This window comes from Vombatus ursinus, unplaced genomic scaffold, assembly GCF_900497805.2.
Source record: "Vombatus ursinus unplaced genomic scaffold, bare-nosed wombat genome assembly UNPS02014923.1, whole genome shotgun sequence".
NCBI classification, from domain to species: Eukaryota; Metazoa; Chordata; class Mammalia; order Diprotodontia; family Vombatidae; genus Vombatus; species Vombatus ursinus.
This window is the reverse complement of record NW_020954701.1, coordinates 435,687-454,348: the sequence shown is the minus strand read 5'-3', so window position 1 is coordinate 454,348 and position 18,662 is coordinate 435,687. Positions and strand designations below refer to the sequence as shown.

The window sequence follows — 18,662 nt, the reverse complement described above, 5'->3', positions numbered from 1 at the left end:
CCTCAGTCCTTTTGATGTGCATTTTTCTAGTTGGTAGTGATTTGTAGGAATCTTTCATGTGGTTGCCAACAGTTTGCAATTCTTTTAAGAATTGTTCATGGCTCTTGGTCTTAAATGTATGTGGTAGTTTCTTATATGTTTGAGATATTATACTATCAGAGATATCTGAAACAAAGATTCTCTTCCTCAATTGACAATACTTTTCTATACTAGTTGTAAGGCATTTGTTTTTGCATAATTTGAAGAATGCTCAGAAGTAGTGAGCTAAATGGGATTTAAATCTATGCTCATGCTTCCAGGTATTACCACAGAATCACAGAATACAAGATATAGATGGGACCTGAAAGATAATTTGGTCCAATCACTTTCATTTTACTGATGCAATTCAGTTCAAACATTTATTAATTGCCTCACATGTGCAAAGTAATGAAAAAAATAATCCCTGCTCTCAATAAATTTACATTCTTCTAAGGAAGGGGGCAGGGGGAGTAGAGAACCACATTTAAACAGATAAATAAATACAAAGTAATTTCAAGAGTCAGCAGGCACTAACAACTGTGAGATCACCAAAGGCCCTATGCAGTAATAGTACCTGGGCTGAGCTTTGTAGAAAGCCAGAGATTCTAAAAGACAGAGAGGAGGGAATGCATTTCAGACAAAGGGCATAGCCTGGGCATAGGCTTGTTGTTGGGAGATGGAAAGTTGTATATAAGTCAGTTTGAGTTAAATAGAAAATGTGTGAGAGGTAGTAATATGAAATATTACTGGAAAGGTAGCTCTTCTTTCTAGTCTTGTCCAGCTCTAACAGCTTGAGCTTGTTAGGTTGGTTATGAGAATCCTGGGGAGACCAGGATGAGACTGGAGGGTTTCTAGGATCTGGATTCTCTTTTTTGGGGGGTGGTGTGGGGCGGGGATGGCTATCAGAGTTAAGTAACTTGCCCAGGGTCATACAGCTAGTAAATATCTGAAGCTGGATTTGAACTCAGATCCCCCTGACTCCAGGGCCAGTGCTCTATCTCTTGCACCACCTAGTTGCCCCTTGGATTCTTAATAACAATGGGAATTCACATTTATATTTTCAAGACCACGATGATCAAGCATGACTCTTGCCATTACTGGCACTCAGAAAGGGTGAGTGACTTGCTCAACATCACATAGCTCCTAAGTGGTAGAATTGGGATGAATACTGATCTTCTAAGTACGTGGCCAAGCAGTTTACCTCCGTACCTTGGAATGATGTTCAGTCTGGAACCCACCAAAAACTGCTCTGAGTCTGCCAGGGTAAAGGATAGGGAGTTAGAACTGAGAATTCAATTGAATAGTCCCTGACCTTCTCTTCCGCCGCCCTACCTTCAGACTGCCACATAAACCCAATGGGCAACAGTAAGAATAAGTCAGATTATCAAGAAACAAATCAGTAGGCATTGATTAAGCACTTACTATGTGCCAGACACTGTATTAAGCACTAGGAATACAAAGAAAAAGCAACGGGAGGGAAAGATGTATAGAAAGTGGCACATACAAGATTAATAATAACAACAATAATGAGATTTATATAATGCTTACAATGTGCTAGATGCTTTAAATTACTATCTCATTTGATTTTTTCAACTCAACACGCAAAAACAAGTGCTGCATACAAACCCTACCCGAGGGTTTTGTTTAAGCTACGATGCTTGCCTGGCTGGTTCGGAGAAGGCATCAGTGATCGCTGAGCTGACCTATCCTATTTCGTGCAATCAATCACTTTGAGAGTGGTTTTGCCGCAGTTGAGCTGACGCCTTCAGACTTTCGCTAATTCATTCGTACACAGAGGGGGCTCTCCATTATCGAAGACGTAGGAGGTTCTCCTCCACTTCTTCGCGGTCGAGGAAATGAGAGTCGATCCGGGGGAATCAGGGCGTTCTTGGCACTCACGAGTTCAACGAGTAAGTCTGAGACGCTGCTGCCGGATGTTTTCAAACCCGTTTTCGCTTTTTTCCTCCCGCGCTCCTCGGTCACCGCACAGCGGCCGCAGACGGCGCTTTTCACCATCCTCCGCCGCTTGAGCGGGGTCACGAAGGGCTTCCCGTCCAGCCTGGGCGCGTCCGAATTCCGCTCCTTCGCTCCCTAAGGCTCGGACTGCTCCGTCACGACCCGCCTTCGGCTTTGCCCCCTGCTCCTGCGGCCCTCGCAGACGCTCCTCTGGCTTTCCCGGGTCCCAGTCTCGGCCTGGCTGACGTTCTCTCCTCGCCGGATCCTCCCGTTACGGGGTTAGGAAGTTGTCTTGGTGAAGACGGTTGGGACGCCGCGGCGCGCGCGCCCGACCGGAAGTGGGGGAACTGGGGGCAATGGGGACCGAAAGGCCCGGGGAAACGCGGCGCAGCCGGACTCCACGCAAGGGTCTCTGGGCGCCTGCGGGAGCGAGGAGCGGCGGCGGTGACGGAGAAGCCCCCCACCCTCACCCCACCCCCGGCGCTGGAGGGAGACGTTCGCTCTCTACACCCCTCTCCCCCCGCATCCGAGCCCGGCCGGCGGAACGTTATAATAATAGTGGGGGGTGGAGAAGAGGCGGAGGGAATGACGAGCTGCCTCTCAAGTGATTCTTAAAACAACCCCTTAAAGCTCCATTATTATACCCATTTGACAGATGAAACTGGGGCGGACAGAAATTAAGTGACTTGCCCAGGGTCGCCCAGCTAGTAAATGTCTGAGGCCCACTTTAAACTCAAGTTTTCCAGGGCCAGCTAGGTGGCGCAGTGGATAGAGCACCAGCCCTGGATTCAGGAGGACCTGAGTTCAAATGTGGCCTCAGACACATAAAACACTAGCTGTGTGACCCTCGGCAAGTCACTTAACCCCATTGCCTAAAACAAACAAACAAATAAACTCAAGTCTTCTACATATAGAGAGGTATAAGGTAGCCCTAAAGGGGAACGCACTAGCACCTGCGGGGAGCAGGGGGCGAGGTGGGCTGGCTAAGACCTGGATGTGGTGGCATTAAAGGAAGCTTTTAGGGGTTCTCAGAGGTTGAGGTTAGAAGGGAAGCCATTCCAGGCACAGGGGACAGCCAGGACAAAGAAATGGAGATTGGAGAGAGCACTTTAAGTGTGAAAAGCAGCAAGTAGAGCAGTATGGCTGGACCGTGGAGTGAAGTGATGTGTTCAAACCAAAACAAAGCAAAATGAAACCTAGAAAGATAGAAAGGGGTCAGGTTAAGAGCTTTATAGTTGATCCTGGAGGTAATGGGGAGCCATAGTAGTTTATTGAGGGGGAGGGGTAACATGGTAAGACCTGTGCTTTAGGGAGATCACTTTAGCATTGTGTGGATAGATTAGATTGGGGAATGGGGTCCAATTAGAAGACTATTTATTCCTGTCTCCCTTTACCCCACCTCCTTTATCTATGAGTTGGGGATAACCACACTTTAACCCTCTACTTCACAAGGTCCTGGTGAGGAAAGCTTTATGACAATGTTTAGGTGTTACAGCAACCTGGGTTCTTAAGATTATTATAGCTGAAATCACTATTCTCTATTCTCATTAGTCTGTAGACAAAGCTCTATCTCCACAACCCATCAGTTCTATTATGGTTAGACAGGGGCAAATCACTCCTTATCTGCTGAATGGGGGTGGGGTGGTGCTGGACAAAATGGTACCTAAGCTAAGTTCTAACATGCAAAGACAGTATTTTGGAAGACTTTATAATATAATTTATAATAAGCAACACTATTATAAATTATGTATTACATCATAAAATAATAATTTATAATAATATAATAAATCTAAACCATAGCCTGGTATAATTGAAAGAACACTGTTTTTGGAAGCTGAGGATCTGTCCAAGGTCTGGCTCTCCCATATACTATGTGCCTGGCCTCGGGCAGTTCAGTCATACTCTCGGTTTTATTTTCCTCATTTGTTAAATGAGGTGTGAGGGTTAGAGTAGGTTGGAGATTCCCAAATCATGATCCAGGGATCCCCAGGCCCTTTCAGAAGGTCTGTGAAGTCAAAACTATTTTAATAATGATACTAAGATATTTATTTTTACCATGATAGATACTTATAGAGATTTTGTTGTTCAGTCATGTCTGACTCTTGGTGACCCCATTTGGGGTTTTCTTGGCAGAGATAATGAGGTAGTGTGTATTTCCTTCTTCAGTTCATTTTTACAGATGAGGAACCTAAGGCAAACTGGTTTAAGTGACTTGTCCAGGGTCACATAGCTAGTATGTGTATGAGGCTGGATTTGAACTCACAAAGGGGAGTCTTCTACTTCCCCCACCAAGAAGAGAGAATCCAGGTAAACAAAAACTCTTTATAATTTACAGAATTATACTTTATACAATTACATATAATTACATGTGTAATCTTATTGTATACTATGTAGTGTCTACTATATTTACACATTTTACATAAACATATGCATAATTTTACACACACAATTTATAATTTTATGATTGCATGTTAAAATGTATTATATATAACTATATAGAAATCTTTCATAATTTATACATAATTTTGTTATCTATGATTCATTTTATATAATTTTGTTATCTATAAATCATGAATATTTATATAAACTTTTATGATATACTTTGTTATCTATTGTACACAGCTAACTTATGTAAATTATATCTAATACAGTATGTTATCGATAGTATAATTTGTAAATATGCTTATCTATTTTATATGTAATAGAACATTTATTATACTTAATTTATACATAATTAAAATTATATAATTATAATGAATACGATTTAATAGTTTTTAATAGTGCAAAGGGGTCCTGAGGCCAAAAAGTTTGAAACTACTTCTAAGATTCTTTATAGCTCTAAATCCTAAGGTGGCTAAAATGAAAAAGCTGGACTAGACGATTGATAAAGTCCCTTCTAACTCTACAATCCTAAAATCCTATTAACTTTTGGTAGCTAAGGGGCAACTTGTGTTTTTGTGGGAGATTTAGTAAACTATATTCTTTCTATTCTTTCTAAACCTCATCTGAAAAATAGAGATCATGAGACTTTAAGAAAACATTTTAAAGGAAAAAAAAACAAGTGAAATAATAAATATTCTTTTACAAATACATGAACTAGAAAATAAAGTTTTGGTCTAACTTTTCCAGAATTCATTTATGAAATAGCTTAAGGAAGGTGGTATGTCATTTAAGGCACCTTGTTAATTACTAAAGCAAAAACAAAAACAAAAACAAACAAACGAAAAATGAAAGCTTGAAAGTGAACGTAGAATCTTCTTGGGTTAGACAGGAAGAGACAGCTTGAAACTGAACACCTGCGAGTCAAAATAACGCATGCGCAATACAACGAGCGGGCGAGCACCGGCAGAGAGCGGGGCTGGGCAGACTTCGAGGCTCCCTGCAGGTGTTCTTTCCCTCGTGCCAGCGGGTCCCGGGACTATTCAGTGCCTCTTGCCTTGCGCCTGCGCGATGCGCTGGGAGCGCTTCGCCGCCTCCTCCGGCCCCTCCCGCCACCTTCTTCAAACCTCCCGCCTCCACTTACTGAGGGTGACGGGGGTCGGTCTAATTCCAGTCCGCACATTCCGCACCGACCCCCAGCTTGGAGGCCCGCTGCCTCCGGAAACACAGGACCCCGCCCCACCCCGGGTCACTGGGCGACGTGAGCGACAGCGAGAGAGGCGCGTCGCGGCACCTCGGGGGCGGGGCCGAAGTCCGTCCAACGTCTCCCTCTCTCGCCGCCCCCTGTCGAATCTGCGGCGGCCGTTGGGCCGTTAGCGCAGTTTGGGCGGTTGTCTTGGAGAAGCAAAATGGCTGCTGCGACGGCGGCCGCAGCGGCGGCGGTGGTGGCGGCGGCGGCGGAGGAGGACACGGAGCTGAGAGACTTGCTGGTGCAGACGCTGGAGAACAGCGGAGTCCTCAATAGGATTAAGGTAAGGCAGCTGAGGCGAGGCTGGGCGAGGGCGGCCTCGCTGGGGCCTTGGCGCCCGGGTTAGCGCGGCCCCCCCGAGCCGGCGCTCCGCTCTCGGGATCCCTCGGCGGCTGGGGCCCTGTGGAGGAGGGAACCACGGGCCGGAGCCGCCATCGAGCTGGGAGGGAGCCATGGGCGGCGAGTGGGGCTGGGGTCACTGGCTGTCGGGCCTGAGCTCATAATGGAGGCTCTTCCACCCGCCCCCTTGGGTCTTTAGTCCTCGCTCGCTGCCGCTGCAGACCCTCCCCCCTTCCCGCCTCCTTCCTCGCTTTAGGGAGCAGCTGGGGCCGGGGGTGACCCTTGGTTAGAAGGCCGGATTCAGCCCCGGTTTCTCCACTCCCCGTGGGGCGGGTGGGGGGGAGGGGCGGCTTGGGAAGGTTGGTTTGAGCAGGTGATTCCACTGTCCCCGGTGGGAGATCCGTAAGTCTTAGAAGCTTTTAAGGGCCCCCGCCTCCTAGAGCTTTCTTTTTGCTAGTCATTTTAAAGCTGATCATTTTGAGCTCCAGGTAGGAGGTAGTGGGGGTAGTACACTCACCCTGCTCCAAAGGGAGGTAACTTTGACCCAGCGTTTGAAGAGTCGTTGTGAAGTTTATAGGAAATGCTTAATAAATACAGGTGATAATAGCATCCTGGAATTTGTAGTTGGAAGGAACCTGAGAAGTCATCTGTGTAGTTTAAAAAAAAAAAAAGAAAGAAAAAGGAAACAGCTTTTCATTTGTTGTCCAGTTGAATGGGCTCACCATTAGATCAGTAGGTACCGCGTGAATATCACCTGCAATAGCAGCAGTTAATACCTGAACTTGGCTGTGGCTGTAGTCGGTACGGAAAGCATTGGTGGTCATCCAGCATTGGCTAGCATTTGTATCCCTTTCCAGTTGTCAGAAACAAACTTGTGACGGGGCTGGCTCTGCTAATAATAGCAAAACGACATTTACGCCACCCATTCTGTGTAGTGAAGGTTTCACCATAGAGTGTTACATCTTGAACAGATCTTATAGTCCAGCCCCATTCTTCAATTTGTAGTTGGGTCCTAAACTGGTTAATGTGACTTGAACAAGCTTATACAGCTACTTTAGTGGCAGAGCTGGGATGAGATCCTAGGTTGTTTTATTAATTCTTTCTGTGGTGTTGTGAAGACAATTTTATATCTTGTTATTTGCACTTTCCCCTTGAACGAATATTCATGCTTTCAAATTTTGGGAGGACAGTGCTCAGTAAAGTAGTACCTATAGCATAGGTATCTACCTGGTATTTTTTAAAAATTCTGATTGACCAGTATGTCAACATCTTAAATTGTTAGTAAAAAAATTTTTTGAATGCTCCCTTCCCTTTTTTTAAATATTCCAGGCTGAACTACGGGCAGCTGTATTTTTAGCACTTGAAGAACAAGAAAAAATAGAGGTATGCAAATAGAATTATTTAATCTTTATTGTACCTTTTTAATATTCAACTCAGATTGTTTAGGGAAAAGTCATGTGTTTTGTTTTTGTTTTTTGTTTTTTGTTTTTTTTAATTTTTTCTCTTGTTTATCCTGGGGTGTAGCCAAAGTGGTTTTTGAAGACTTAAATCAGTAAATATATATTATAGGGGAAAAAAACTAACATTCCTTTTGAGGGATCTTTCAGTACTTTGTAGTCAACAAGGTGGAAGCATTTAGGTTAGATAACACTGGTTCTAGAGTCAGAAAGATCTGAATTCAAATTCTTCAGATCAAAGACACTGTAAAATGAGGATGACAGCACCTAGCTCTCAGTATGCACTTATTGCAGTGCCAGCAGCAAACAGGGAAAAATGAGAAGTAAAGATTTGCATTTAATCTTATATTTGATTTCAGTGTAAGTTGATCTCTGTATAGAGAATCTGAAAGTAGTAGCCTCACAATAGCATGATGTCTGAGCCCTGATGTCCGAGCCCTGATGTCCCTATGCCTTTGCACAAGCTATTTCCCCTTCTGGAATGTAGTTACTCCTTACCTCCACCTAACATAGTTTTGCCACATAGTAGGCAATTTAATTAATGGCCTGTTGGTAGTTTAAGTAAAGCCATATGGTCACAGTAGTATTTCTTGAACTTTTCTATCAAATATGAATAATGATATTGCCTAGAATCAGTTTTTTTTAAGAAATGGATTCCAAATCTATTCCTAAAGCAAAAGTTACTTCTACAGAAAATATATGGTAATGTGTGTTTTTTCCCCTTCTGCTACCTTCATGGCAGTCATTCGGTATTGGTTATATTCTTTAGGACCAGTGACTATTTAAAAAATATATTGCTTTAAATCATGGGGTCATAACCTTTTTTTCTGTCATGAAACCCTTTGGTAGTCTGGTGAAGCCTGTGAACCCCTTTGGATCCCTTCTTAGAATAATTTTTTAATGCACAAAATAAAATACATAGAATTACAAAGGAAAACAGTTTTATTGAGATACACCTATCAAAATATTTTTTCAAAGTTCACAGACCCCAGGTTGTGTGCTGCTTTAAATGATATAAATTGTTAAAGCTAAAACAAATTTATTTTCTGTTAAGTCTTCTCAGAATAGTGAACTTTAAGGTTGGATAACTAGCACAAAAGTCTCAAGTTTCTGAGAGAGTATTTGAAAAATAGGGTTGTACAAAGACTATATTTATAATGAAGTAAATTTGCTAATTTAGTTTCGAATAAAATCATGAAACATCCCCAAATCCTTTCTTTCAAACACCTAATCTTTTTAAATGAATTTATGATTTATTTTTGCTTTAAAAAACAAAACACAGCTTTGTTAAAGTCTGTAAATTAATGATTGGGAGAGACTTTTGATGGATAGGATGCAATTTTGAGAGCTAATAATAGAATTCTTCTGTTGATAAAGTTTAAAGTATAATGTTAAAAATAGCAGTGTACTACTTTGTGACCGTAACATAGAAGTAAAATTTTACAGGTTTTGAAATAGAAAAGTTTTCAGAACTGATATATTAATTTTAAATTTTTATGACTTTCTTTTTTTAATAGAACAAAACACCTTTAGTGAATGAAAGCCTGAAAAAGTTTTTAAATACTAAAGATGGTAAGCATCTTTTTATCTACTTTTGGTTTTAGTTTGCTTAATCCAAATCTTCAGAATGAAACTTGAGAGAAATCAAGAACTTCATCTGATATTGTAGCATAAAATTATTTTCTTTTCCTCTTTGCTTTAAAGATTAAAGTAAGAACTCCATTATATAATCAAACCTCAACTAATTGTGTCAGATAATGGAAGTATTGTAGACAGTATCATCTAGACTGACTCTAGCCAAACTTCCTGGGACAAGGAAACTTGCCAGAGAAATAAAGTTGCCCCAACATCAGGATGGAAAATCCTGTGTTGGTCATTTTAACGTAATTCAGAGTTAATTGTAGTTTCTTAGTGACTCAGTGACTCATTCTTGAAGAGACTATCTTCTGTTTTTCCCATTTTACTTTTAAGTATGTTAGAGGGAAATACTTTCAGAATTTTTCCTATAAACTTTGTTTTAAAAAATTTAGAAACTTTATTCTCCTATAGTATGGTACCGTTTCACAAAATATAGGAAAAAAATTTTGCAAAATACTAAATGTTTGAGTTAACAAGTCTTTTTCCACTTATTTTCACAGGTCGTTTAGTGGCAAGTCTTGTTGCAGAATTCCTTCAGTTTTTCAATCTTGACTTCACCTTGGCCGTCTTTCAGCCTGAAACTAGCACAGTAAGAATGTGAACTTGACCATCTCATCTTGTGTCTTTTTTGTGACTTAGAATATGAAGTTAACTAAATATAGTTAAATCCTGCTTATATGTGTATTTATCCTCATCTTAAATTATTTATGCAATTGAAGAGGCAATCTGAATGGCCTTGTTTCCAAGATGACTGTGTCCCAGTTTCCCAGAAGTCAGCAACTGGCCAGAAAGAAGGTTTTCTGTAGGGCCAGATCATCTAGGAGCCAAGAAAGTGGACTGCCAAGAAAAAATGGCCCTATTCCTTCTTATTGTGACTACAAGAAATAAACTAATGCCCTAAACCAGATGCCCTCAACTTTTTTTGTGAAGAGAAGCTATTTTGTTTTATTGTGGTCATTATGTGAGGGTCTCCTTTTGTATATGAGAGCTTCATTTGTACATATTTAAAGATTTGGGGACTTTGGATCTGCTGTTTGATCTTTGACTGTATTTTAATCTCACCAGATTATAAGCACAAACATTAATCTTTATATTGGCTTTGAATATTTGAGTATCCCATAATTAAAATATAGATTTCTTAGGAGAACTTTTAGCTTCAAGAAAATTCAGCTTGTCTTAGAAGTTAGGGTAGTTAGTTTAACAATTTAATTGCCTGGCACAGGGAATAATAAATCTTAAAGCTAATTTCCATAGTGCAATCTCAAAGAGAAGGCACATAATGTACTCTACTCTGTCCCTCAACTCCCCAAGAATGTAAGTTTCATGAGAGCACAGATCATTTCTTCATTACTTTGCACATATTAGGCAATTAATAGATGGTACGTAAGGCAAGCAAGATAGCTTGGGGCTAGATTGCAGAGGTCGTGAAGTCCTTCATGAAAGACATTTTAGTTGAGTAGTATGCAAAGAATGAATTAAAAAACACTTATTAAGCATTTACTCTATGTTGGCACTGTGCTAAGTGAGACAGTCCCTACCCTTATATTCTAATAGGGAGAGACAGTGCCTGTGTGGGAGTGATAGCCAAGGAGGAGAGATTTTATCAGAGAGAGTCACAGAAAAGGTGAGTTGATCCACAGGATAGTCAGTTAACATCCTTTCCAGAAGTAGTAGTAGTATTGAGTTGATAACTGATAAAATTAATAGTTTATAAAGCAAGAGGTAGAAAGTGGTGGTGGTAGTGACACAAATGCCAGTATGGTTTCTGAAGATTTTGAGGGAGAACCAAGTCAACAGTGTAGCAAATGACAAGATGCCTGGGTATATGGTCAGGGAATATGAAACATGGTCTCAGATGGGGCTAACTAGATTTGGTGGAGTAGGTAAGTTTGCGCTTACCAGTCACAGGAACTCATCATAGACAGTATGGACGGAAGTCAGTGTAAAGCATTGAGCAAGTGATTGGAGAGGAAATGGAGACACTGAATAGAAAATATCTTTTTAGAAGCTATACAGTAAGCTAAGGGCGGCAAGTGGAGAGGATTGTAGAATGAGAGGGAAAAAGGGCTTGGGCAGAAGTCTGAGAAGAAGAATGGAAGGCAATCACCAGAGGTTTCAGAGCATCTTGATCTTGTGTAGGGGTCAAAATGGAGGCATTGGAGATAAAGACTTACTTTCAAGCAAGACAAACTGTTAACTTCTTTCCAGAGTATTCTCCAGTGTTAGTTGAGCTCCTCCAGATCGTGATTTTTTAAAATGGGAATAAACTTTCACAAGTAAGAAAAGCAAAGGTAGGATAAAATTAAAAAGGGAAGGGGACAAGCATTTTTTAGGTGCTTGCTATCCCCTAGGTACTGTGCTCAGTTATTGTTTAATTTGATCCTCACAACAATTCTGTGAGTTGGTGCTATTAGAATCCCCAGTTTACAGTTGAGGAAACCGAGGCAGGCAAAGTAAGTGACTTCCCAGGATCACACAGCTTAGCAGGTATCTGGCTGAATTTGAACTCTTGTCTTTGAGACTCCAGGGCTAGTGCTCTATCTACTGTGCCATCTAACTGCCTCTATATAGTAATAAAGTATCTTTTCAGAGTCCTGCTGGAATGCCCAGAGAGGGAAAAATAATTTGGAGTACACTGAAATTCCTGGTCAGGCAAACAGAAGAGGGGGTAGCTTGTGGCAGGAAAGAGAGAACCCTGAGAAGGACTTCCAGAGAGGAGGATGGAAAGCCTTGGGTTAAACATCAAAAGAAGAGTTTGCAGAAGATCAGGATGACCAGGCCAGCTGTATTTGGATCCTATACCTTTCACTGAGTGCTTCAACAGCATGTAAAGTGATGCTGAAATTTATGTTATTTTTGGTTTGTGTATTTGTTTATTGTTTTGGTTAGAGGTAGGAGGGAGGGCTTGTTGATTTTGTGTGTCATACACAAAATTTCCTTTAATTCCATTTTTATTAGCTGTCAGCCATCATGAAATCATTAATAGAAAACTAGTGTATAGGCATGTGAAGTTACCAAATGCATGAAAACTTGTAGCTGTTGACTTTTACGTAACAACCAGGGGCAGAAAAGGAAGTTGCATTTTTCTTGCTTTGCTTTTGTGTTTTCTCTCGATTGTGTTTTTATTGGGGCTAGTTCTCCTGCCACAAATACACTGATTGTAGAGCAGGATAGATATCCACAGGTCTATTTCCAGCCTAATTTCAGCAAGTACTAAGAGTTGAGACATTACGTTCAGTTACAAAAACTTAGCATATTAAACAGTAGGTTTTGGTATGTTTAAAGTAGGACCTGTAGAAACTAAAATAAGTATAATTACAAAGACCAGTTAATGGTAGCATATGACCTAAATTACTGAAAGAAATTTACTCCCTGGTGGCTTTCAGATTTTGGACTAGATTGGAGCAATTGAAAGGTTTCTTGTTTGTTTTTAAGGAGAATAATAAAAATAGGAAAATATATTTCACTATTTTCCTAATTGTCATTTGGTTGATTTTTTTTCTCCTCATTGTCCTCAGTACTCTTAACTTGAAAGATCTTCTGTTTCACTGGTGTGGGTTGTCAGTCTGCTGAAGGGAGATGGCACCTTCTGTATGCCTTAGTGGACTTAGGTCTTTATGATTCTCTTAGGAAAAAATTATCATCTGATGGTTAAAATTTTGGTGATTTAAACTTCTCTAGACTAGTCTTATTAGTATAGGCTGTTCCTGGATCTTTATTTGAAACCTTTTCACCTCGATAAGATATATCAGAGCTTGTGTTCTGTTGGCATTGCCTTCAAGAATCCAGGTCCTGCCATTGATGGGTTATTAGTCAGAAGAGGATTTTAGAAGAGTTAGCCATCCATGTTATAGAATTTCTGGCTATTTGGCAATAGATTAATTTGTTAATAGTAAAACCATAGGACTGAAAGAGACTTTGAAGTGACCATCTTCAAAAAGATTCACTCAGTAAATTGTTATATTCTGTTTTTATCATTTTTATATACTCCTGTTTCAGTTAACAATATCAGCTCTTTAATTGGTTCCTTTAGTTTTTAATTTATTTTATTTTAACCTTTGTCTTCATTTCCTTGAACCCTTTCCAAATTAGCTATGTCTCCATAAATTAAAAATCAAGACTAGTTAACATTTATTAGATTTGCTATGAGATGGTGCCACTGCATGTGACTTTGAGTTAGTTATCTTACCTCATTAGGCTTTTAATTCTTCATTTGTAAAATGAAAGGATTCATCTTCATCTAGCTTGGGAGTTCTTAACTTTTCTGGGGTCATGGATCCTTTTGACAGTCTGGAAAGCCTATGGATCCTTTCTTAGAATAATGTTTGCTGTCTACATTCATAATTGAAGGAAATGCTGAGTTTCAGAGGTTAGTGAAGATAAAGTTATAATTTTTTTCCCATCTAGTTTCACAGATCCTTTGAAATTAGGGATCTGTGGACTCCAGGTTAAGAATACTATATGCTCTTAAAATTCACTTCCAATTCATACCATTCTTCTTACAGGATGGCTTCATGGTTCCTGTGTTATATACTATATTGATGCCAAATCATGTTATAACACTTGATTATAAAATGTTATTTGATATAAGGTGGTTCTTGAGCCAACTTGCGCATACCTAGGGATTTATTTACTAGGCTAGCAAAAAAAAAAATCTTTCTGGTGAGATACTATTATAAGATAGGCCTCATCAATGAGTAGCGTATAAGAAACTGTTTTTATGTAGCCTTAGTGTGCTTTTATGCATCATTTCTTTCATTTCCTCAGAGAGGCATTGTGGCATGGTGGATATTTAGAGCTAGCCTTATACTTGGGAAGAACTAGATTCACATCTGGTCTCTGTCACATACCAACTGATTGACAGGAGGGCTCACTTAACATTTCAGTGCCTAAGTGAGATTAAGTTTATAGATAAGTTGCTGATTTGCATTGATGAAGGATATTTTTATATTGGGAGTTGCCCATACCAATGGCAAAACAGATTTGGAATAAAAAACAAAAAACAGTGGGTGTTATGAATAAACTGAAATAATTGGAAAGTTGCTATTATAAAAGCAAAATTAATCATCTACAAACTTAATACTAACTGCTGAAATATCAAGAGTTGCCTGTAAACTGTGGCATATAAAAGATAAAATGGCTGAGGAAACAGAGGTTCAATATTCCAAGCATATGGATTTATTAGCAATACATGCCAATTGCCTGACAAATTGGGACCAAACACCTTCCTCAACTTAGAGCTGGATCTTGAATACAGGGGGAGCAGACCTTTATATATTGAAAACAATTTATCAAATAAGGACAGTTAATTAAAAGGAAACAATACAACTGTAGGTAATCTGATTTCTAATTGGAGGAAAGATTAGGGACTTTCCAGGTTAGAAGAGGGAGAGTTATAAATACAATTCCCTGAATTCAGAAGAGGTGTCCTACCCCTGCCAAGTATCTATGAACAAAGAAACATGGAAACAATAATTGATCGGTATGAGGACCAGTTTTCGGATAAGACATATAGATTGATGTATGATTATAAGAAAACCCCTTGCATCAGTCTTAGGGTCTGACTGGGTTTTTGGTCATTATAACCTAGGTCCTTAGTTCAAGGTCTCTAAAGTATCAGGGAGAGGTGGTCCAGCTTCCCAGCCATGCAGGGCTGGGTTCAAACAGTACTATAAAGTTTTCTCCCAATTCTCACAATTGAATAAAGTTTTCTCATAGGACAGAAATTGGACTAGAATAATTGAATAGAAACTAAGCTAGCTCCAGAATTGAGTCACCAGATGGAGTCAGTGTGCTTCAGTCAATCCCCACAGTTAACCATTTGCTGTCCTAATCCCTTTAATTACCTCAAAACCCATAGGCTTGGTTAGGTTAAGGGACTTATTTTGGTTTTTTACCATGTATACTGAAAGGACATTTAAAAAAAATTATAAGCAATTCATTAGTATTTACATTTATGTAAAATGTGCCAAGCTATACCATTAGGGACTTTTTTGGTAACATCATTTTAAATCTAAGTGAAATTTTTGTTATTAACTAAGCTGTAGTACAAGAATCTGAAAGGTGATTTAAGTCTTTTTAAGTAGTGATATTATATATTTGCATTATTTACAAATCACTTTGACATACATGAGCTGATCTAATTTCTTTTTTCTCAGTACCATGCAGTTTAGAGTAGGTGATAATGTAAATGAGGAAACTGAGCTTGAGAGACTAAATGCTTTCTTCCAGATTGTTTAACTAGTAATTGGCAAAGCTAGATTACATGATACATTGCTTTTGTTAAACTAGACTTTTTGTCAAAAATGATAAATTTCATTATCTGAATATCATTGTCTTCTGTAGAAAGAAGAGAAGCAAAATAGGTGTTGAATGGTTCTGTTTTTTCCAGCTAACTAGTTTGCTTTTCTGTTGGTGGTGTCACTGGGAATTTCTCCAAGCTGAGCCTTGTTCTTGGGCTTCAATATTCCTGATACAGTTATTATAGAACCCTGCAATTCTTTTATATTTGTCACCTGTGCTTACTGCCAAGTTCTTCATGTATTATTTTAAAAATAAATTTATTTTTATATACATTTTTAATATGCCCCTCCATCTCTTCTTCCTTGCTTCTCCCTTTTACTTCCTCCCAACCTCATTAAAAAACAAACAAAAAAAAAAAAACAACAGACCCTTCATCCTAAAAATGCATAGTCTAGGAAAACAAATTCACACATTGACCTGCGTCTCTCTCTGCATTTTAAGTTGATCATCTCTCTGGTAGGAAGTTAGAAGTGTGATTCATCTTCAGTCTTCTGGTCTCATGGCTTTTTTTTTTTTGTTTGTTTTTTGTGAGGCAGTTGGGGTTAAGTGACTTGCCCAGAGTCAAACAGCTAGTGAGTGTTATGTGTCTGAGGCTGGATTTGAACTTGGGTCCTCCTGACTCCAGGGCCAGTGGTCTATACAATGTATCACCTAGCTGCCCTGTCTGATCTCATGCTTAACCGTTACGTTGATCAGAGTTCTAAGTTATTTTTCTTGACAATGTTATTGTATAAATCATTCTCCTACTTCTGCTCACTTCTCTCCATATCCATTCATAGAGATCTTCCCAGTTTCCTATTAAACTCCATTTTGTCATTTCTTATGGTACAATAATATTCTATTATATTCAAATATCATAATTTGTTTAGCCATTCCTAAAAAAGAGGATAGTCACTTAGTTCTAATTTTTGACTATTATTAAAAGACCTGCTATAAATATTTTTGTACAGATAGATCCTTTTTTTAAAAAAATCACTTTGGCATATTGGCTAGATGGTACAGTTGGGTCAAAGGATATGTACAGTTTGGTAACTTTTGAGGCAAAGTTCCAAATTGCTTTCTAGAACGGCTGGACCAAATCACAGCTTCATGAAGTTTTTCAAAAGAATATCGGTGAGTAGTTCTCGTAGGTTCACCATTCTTTAAATACCTTCCTCGTTTTTTTTCTTTGTGTGTGTGTGTGTGTGTGTGTGTGTGTGTGGGCAATCTCAGTTAAGTGACTTGCCCAGGGTCACACAGCTAGTATGTGTCTGAAGTCATATTTGAACTCGGATCCTCTTGATTGCAGGGCCAGTGCACACCCATCCTCCCCTTCCCCATTTCTTACTGAAATCATTTGTGATTACATCAGAATTTTTTTTTTTTTTTTTGCTTTAGAGCTTACTAATTCAAGTTCAGGAGAATGTAATTCCCTTTCGTTTTTATCTTTCTATCTGTGGTACTTTGCCCATAGTAGGTGCTTTGTATTTTATGGAATTGATTTTTATGGAATGTATTTGTGAAATTGATCTCTCTTTTAGGGTCAGAGCATCCTGCCTTTCTCATCTTTCCTAATATTTGTGGTAATTGTCATATTATGTGTGGCCTTCTTTTACCTTATCTCTTTAATTCTTAATGTCACATGAATAAATTTTTTCCAGGTTCTCTCCATTTTAGCTTCTCTAGAGAGATGACCCTGGCTGTCCTCCATTCACGAATTCTCCTACCTCTGCTTCCTAACTGCTTTGACTTCCTTCAAGTTATAAATCCCAGTTTCTATAGGAAGTTTTTATTGATTGCCCTTTAATTCTTGTACCTTCCCTCTGTTGATTATCTCCAGTTTACCCTGTATGTAGCTTATTAGTAGATAGTTGTCTGCCTGTTGTCTCCCCTGTTAAATTGTGAGCTCCTTTAGAGCAAGGTCTGGCTTTGCCTTTGTGTCTCCTCTGCTTAGCCCAGTGCCAGGCACATATTGGGTGCTTAACAAATACTTACTAATTGTAGCATAACTACAGAAAGGGAATTTGAAGTTTGTCTAGTTCTCTCTTTTTGTAGATACAAAACAGAAGCCCCACAGTTGAAGTGACTTGTCCACAGTTACATAGCAAGTGTCAGGACCATAATATGAACCTATAATTTTTTAACTCTAATTCCAGAGTTCTGTCTGCTATATCACACTACCTACTTCACACCAATGTTTAGAGTATCACAATAGTTTTTATGTGGTTTTGAGATATTTTTCAAGTTATAGCTTGGAGATTTTTGGGACACCTTGTATTTAGTATGTACATGCACATGCCATGTATGTGCATCTTTGTGATATGTGAGTCATGATAAAAACTCATACTACTTCAAGGTTTACAAAAATGCTTTTCCGAACAGTTCTGAGAAGAAGGTAGTGTATTATTCCTTTTTTTTTTAAGCAGATAAGAAAATTGAGGCTCAGAGATTTTAAGAACAGTTTTGAAATTATCACATAAGATATACATGATACATTTATGGAGCAAATCCTTAATGGTTAACTAGACTTTCTGTTACCCAGTTGTCAGTATTCTAATTTAGAGAAAAAGCCACTTTCAAAAGAACACCTTCTGAAAACTGCCAAGAAAAATCGAGTCAAAAGTCTTAATCTGGATAAATTGTTGTGAATTATCTTTCTTTCCAATTTAGGTTGTCTGATGGATAATTGGCAGTTGAATAGGTTGCTGTCAAATGAGTTCTATCTACTATTTAGTTTTAATCTTACTCGATGATTTAAACTTTGTACAATTTTTTAAACAATATGCATAACATTTTAAGTACATACAAAATTATATACCAGAAAGAGAATTTCATTTTATTGTTAAGCCAAACTCTTCTTTTTTGTTTCTTTTTCCTTTATGATGCAAGTATTATTTTTACTACATTTTAGTGCATTTTAATCTTTTTTTCCCCCAGGTTCATGGGCTTGAAGCTCGAGAGAATTTAGCCCGAGATTTAGGAATTATTGAAGCAGAAGGCACTGTTGGTGGACCATTACTATTAGAGGTAATCAGACGGTGTCAACAGAAAGAAAAAGGTTCACTTAGTGGGGAGGTGAGTATGATTTTTATTTTTGGCATATTTTTTTGGTGGTAGAAATGTGCTATTGAATTTCTCAGCTTCTACTGTAATTATAAGTTAAGTCAAGCATGTGAGTTAACAAAGGCTTCTAGGACCAGAGTTTGAAAGAATTAGAAAATATATTGACAGTGCCCATGGCTCTGAGAAGATAAAGCAGTGAGATATTCCTAAGAATCCATCTTTTCATTGTTCTCCCTCAAAAACAGCAATAAAGATATAAAAAAGAAGCAAACGCTATCAGA

At 39.0% G+C, this 18,662-nt stretch overlaps 1 protein-coding gene across 3 annotated transcripts in view; it reads left to right on the top strand.

Annotated features, from left to right (window-relative positions):
- Window positions 1-5,762: 5,762 nt before the first annotated feature.
- Window positions 5,763-18,662, top strand: part of FGFR1OP (FGFR1 oncogene partner) — a 62,928-nt gene continuing 50,028 nt past the window's right edge. For all 3 annotated transcript variants that reach the window (XR_003567452.1, XM_027843561.1, XM_027843560.1), the window contains exons 1-5: window positions 5,763-5,885; window positions 7,271-7,324; window positions 8,916-8,970; window positions 9,537-9,625; window positions 18,256-18,393. Coding sequence is in view for 2 of the 3 variants with exons in the window: in XM_027843561.1 (XP_027699362.1) it covers window positions 5,763-5,885; window positions 7,271-7,324; window positions 8,916-8,970; window positions 9,537-9,625; window positions 18,256-18,393 (459 nt within the window). In the remaining variant the exon portion in view is untranslated. The remainder of the gene's footprint in view (window positions 5,886-7,270; window positions 7,325-8,915; window positions 8,971-9,536; window positions 9,626-18,255; window positions 18,394-18,662) is intronic.